Source organism: Salvelinus fontinalis, chromosome 26 (assembly GCF_029448725.1).
Source record: "Salvelinus fontinalis isolate EN_2023a chromosome 26, ASM2944872v1, whole genome shotgun sequence".
Taxonomy (NCBI): Eukaryota; Metazoa; Chordata; class Actinopteri; order Salmoniformes; family Salmonidae; genus Salvelinus; species Salvelinus fontinalis.
The window spans coordinates 40615767-40620725 of NC_074690.1; the positions used below are offsets into that span (position 1 = coordinate 40615767).

At 41.4% G+C, this 4959-nt stretch overlaps 1 protein-coding gene across 1 annotated transcript; it reads right to left on the reverse strand.

Moving 5' to 3' along the window:
* LOC129824347 (splicing factor 3A subunit 2-like) lies at positions 1-4432 on the reverse strand. The gene is made up of 8 exons (XM_055883929.1): positions 4354-4432; positions 3521-3805; positions 3381-3427; positions 3182-3291; positions 3016-3065; positions 1110-1250; positions 868-936; positions 1-758 (listed from the first exon to the last, which is right to left on the reverse strand). Exons 2-8 carry the CDS (start codon positions 3716-3718, stop codon positions 447-449), a joined length of 927 nt encoding a protein of 308 aa, XP_055739904.1. The 5' UTR covers positions 3719-3805; positions 4354-4432; the 3' UTR covers positions 1-446.
* Positions 4433-4959: the final 527 nt, after the last annotated feature.

The window sequence follows — 4959 nt, forward strand, 5'->3', positions numbered from 1 at the left end:
TACTTTTCCACATTTTTTATTATAAAAAAGAATCTTAAAATATGTTGTTTCATACACAGAACTCAACATTTACAATACAGGATCCTATTAATATTGGTGCCATCACAAAGTGCCTAAAACAATGGATATCTTCCTATAGCCACACTAGCATAACACTTAGAACGCTTGCACATTATATTGCCTCATTCTAAAAATGGTATGATAGTGTGGATATTAGACGAGCATGATAAATACAATGCCTTGGCAACTGTGTACAAAACCTATTGAATATGGCCCATTTTACATCTGTAGACTATATGTAGGTATACAAAGTTTCTTCCAGAGTTTAGAAAAAGTACATCGTACAATGAAACAGTACACTTGACATAGTCCTAAAACAGGGCACTGTTATAGCAACCAAATGATAGGCAAACAATCTAACAGAAGGATGATGTGCTGGTTGGAGATCAGTTGTTTCGATGGGGCATTCCTTCATGGCTGTCAGAGGGGAGTGGGGGTCTCATCAGGGGTGGCATACCCATCCCGGGGCCACTGTGTTGCATTTGATGGTGGTGGTGCATCTGGGGAGGGCCGGGGGCGCCAGGGGGTAAAGGGGGCATATTCATCCCCCCTGGAAGTGGAGGGGGCATGGGCTCACTGGGGGGTCGAGGCCCCATCCCACTCATCAGGGGAGGGGGGCGCTTTATACCCATGGGGGGTACGGGTCCGCTGGGTGGGGCGAGGGCTTTCTCCATCTTGAAGTGGAACTGGAGGAAGAACTGGAGAGGGACGGTACATTCAGTTGGATTCCATTAATACCTAAATATCCTCCAAAAACCAAGTCAGATAAAACCAACCATGGGACTGTCAACACCAGATGTACTTCACCTGTTTTGTATCTTTGTTCCAGTGGGTCCAGAAGCGACTCTCGCCTTTATCAATCTCTCTGCTTGGCACCTGCATAAATATAGAAGATACAAAAAGGTATGAGGTAAAAAATGAAAAGAAACTGCAACTTAAAATCTTAACCGTCATTTGGATTGAAGGGCTCCACAGGAAAACAGAACGAAGCACAGACAAATGAGAGTGATTGGGGATTTTCTTAGGTCCAAATGAAGACACCCACATACCTTGAAGGCGATCGTCTCGTAGGGCTCTGCAGCCAGTAGAAGGTACTGCCAACGACGGTCTGGGGGCTCGATGCGCTGCTCGTATGCAGACATGAAGCGATGCCTGGGTCCTATGCCCTCTGCTATCTCTGGGTAATCAATCTGATAGGGGAGGAAGAGAAAGTAGCCAGTGTCTCAGAAATTGCAGCCCACAGTGCCAACTGTAACGTTTGGAGGTGGAGGAGGAATAATGGTTTGGGTTAGGCCATACATGTTGTTGTATTAAATCATGACAGTCTATAAATTGTGCATTTAGGCTGTGACTTACTTAGAATGAAATACAAATTAAACAGTGCCTTTGAATTCATTTTTATAATTCATGCAAACGACACCATTCTGTATACATCTGACCCTTCTTTGGACACTGTTAGCAAACCTCCAAACGAGCTTCAACATCATACAACACTCCTTCCGTGGCCTCTAACTGCTCTTAAATGCTAGTAACACGAAATGCATGCTCTTCAACCGATTGCTGACCTCACCCGCCCGCCCGACCAGCATCACTACTCTGGATGGTTCTGAATTAGAATATGTGGAAAACTACAAATACCTAGGTGTCTGGCTACACTGTAAACTCTCCTTCCAGACTCACATTAAGCATCTCCAATCCAAAGTTAAATCTAGAATTGGCTTCCTATTTCGTAACAAAGCCTCCTTCACTCATGCTGCCAAACATACCCTCGTAAAACTGACTATCCTACCGATCCTTGACTTCGGCGATGTCATTTACAAAATAGCCTCCGATACTCTACTTAACAAATTGGATGCAGTCTGTCACAGTGCCATACGTTTTGTCACCAAAGCCCCATATACTACCCACCACCACGACCTGTATTCTCTCGTTGGCTGGTCCTTGCTACATCTTCATCACCAAACCCACTGGCTCCAGGTCATGTGTATTTCACTGGTCATCCCCAAGCTCAACACCTACTTTGGCCGCCTTTCCTTCCAGTTCTCTGCTGCCAATGACTGGAACAAATTGCAAAAATCACTAAAGTTGGAAACTTATATCTCCCTCACTAACTTTAAGCGTCAGCTGTCAGAGCAGCTTACCGATCTCTGCAGCTGTACACAGCCCATCTGTAAATAGCCCATCCAACCAACTACCTACCTCATCCCTATATTTGTCTTTGTTTTCTTTTTCTGCTCTTTTGCAGACCAGTATTTCTACCTGCACATCCTCATCTGCACATATCACTCCAGTGTAAATTGCAAAATTGTTATTACTTCACCATTGGTCTATTTATTGCCTTACCTCCTTACTTAATTTGCACACACTGTATACAGACTTTTCTATTGTGTTATTGACTGTACGATTGTTTATCCCATGTGTAACTCTGTGTTGTTTTTGTTGCACTGCTTTGCTTTATCTTAGCCAGGTCGCAGTTGTAAATGAGAACTTGTTCTCAACTGACCTACCTGGTTAAATAAAGGGGAAATAAAATAAAAAAATATTTCATTTTTAGAAACACGAGTTTGGCCAGTCTGTGGCTTCAGGCTTTTGGGATAAATGTCTCAGATTCCACAATGATTCTTTAGTTGTGGACACTACATCACTGCACTCCCTCTTGGACCTCATCGTTGTAAGTCACCTTGATTTAGCACCTGTGTGTTTAATTAGTTTCTTTATGAAAATATTTAACAAACTCCATGACATTAGCAAGGGGCTATTTGCAGCACACAAGTAGACTACAAATGCATGGGGCTGGCATGCCCTGAGCTTGTGATGTGAGCGCTACTGGAGCGAAATTGGAGCAAGCGAGAATGCCAACGCTCCAGCCTTTGGGAATCTCGCTCTAAGCTCCAGTCAAATTGGGCACTCTCCGCTCCTCGCCAGCTCCGCTCACATACTCTGATTCAGACTCACCTGGAAAAGTAAAGACTGTTGCCCGCTCTCTGGATCTCTCTGTTTTGTTACTGTTGAGAAGGGAAATAATATCAATACATTTCAGTACATTACATTAGATTGTTCTAGAGTCATCAAATCCTTTGAGAGCCTGATGATGACTAAATCAAAACACATAATAACCTACCTTTGTACCCCGGTCGACCAATTTTCACAAATTTCTTGACCTCAACCTTCACTTTTTCGGGGGCTGGCTGGGCGGGAGCTTCTTTTGCTTCTTTGGCTGCTCTTCTTGCTCTGCATTCAACAAAATAGAGAAGTGAGCAAAACCAAACATAGACAGTGCTAAAATGACACAAAAGTAGTAGTAATCCCTATGTACTTACAAATTCGTTTGATGCTTCTTTCCCTGTGTATGGGCCAGGTAGCTGCCCTGTAAAGAGAAAACAATAATGGTTAAAATCTGTAATTCAAATGACAATTGATCATCATATAAAGAGTTATGTTAAAATGAGCACTTCCTTACCTCATTGTTGTGGAGTGTCAGACACAGTTTACACTCATAAGAGCCCAGATGGTTCTTCATGAAATAGGGGTCCTTGTTGATGTCAATGGTCTCCAGGGCCAGCTGGCGGAGCCGCTCTCGCCGGTCCCGGTTGCTCTCTGAGGAGGACGCCACCCCACCACTCCCCGTCTTGCCCCCAGCTCTGTGTTGGAAATCCATTTTGCAGGGCAATGGATTCACTCACAGTCAAAACACTCAACCACCTCCTGGACAGCTGGTCAAACACTCAAGGTAGACGTCTTCACTCTGGAGAAACATATTGGGGGGAAAAAGTTTAACATAATTTTTTTTTTAAATCATGTTTTTTCACTTGTGCATTTGGGGAGAATCTTTGGGGGAAAAAATAAGACTTGAAATTGTACCAAATTATAACATTTGTTCAGCTTAGCTAACTAGTAACATTCGCAGCCCATGGCACCTAGCTAGCAATTAGGGTGCAACTAGCCAACTATCTAAAGCTACTATTCAAACGTAGTTTGTTACATACATTTCTACACCAAAAGCAAGAGGCATAACAATGCATGTAATAACACTATTATAAGACAACTACTATAGGCTATAGTACAGCTATCTTATACACTCGGTTTTGGTGCAGAGGGTGGATTAGCTAGCTATGCTAATATTAGCCTGTGTTAGCTTTGTTGAGGTAACCGGCAAAGCAGCTACGACTTTAACGAACAAAACGGGACTTCTTTTCATATCTGTTGCTGTAGTAAATGTAGGTGCATCTTATCAAATTAATGGAATATCTTTAATATCTAATTTACCACAGAATTACTCGTTTTTAAACTCACCAATTCCTCAACGTTTGCGTCACGCCGTTCACAACGTAAACACTAATGCGCATAGGCAAACTTCCGTTTCGTACATGTGTATAACTTTATTGACAAAACTACACAACACACAGTTCAAAACAATGTATTTTTGCTATGTGTAACGAGATAGTTCGGCAGAAACGTGAATATTTTAAGTTAAGCCTCTCTAAAATACAAGACGTCCGTTTATCTATAATGTATAGCGTATAATGTTCAAATGCGTATTTTATATTGTTTTATTTATCAGGGCAAGTCAGTTAACAGTTAACAGGAACAGTGGGTTAACTGCATTTAAAAATATATATATATATTTGTTTTATTACCAATGTAGAAAAAGTCTGTATACATACAATAAGTACATAAATAGACAATGATAAAATATGCTAGGGGGTACAACAAATTACAGATTATGCAAAGACCTTAAAAGAAACACACATATTGATTGTTTTAACAGCTTTCTTATTAGAAGAATGTAGAATGGTCTTAATGTACTGCTCAAATTCCTTATAGAAAACACGGAAGAGTGTTTTTTATTAGAGAATTGACATTTATGAATGTGAAATTTTGCCATTAGCAAAATTAGAT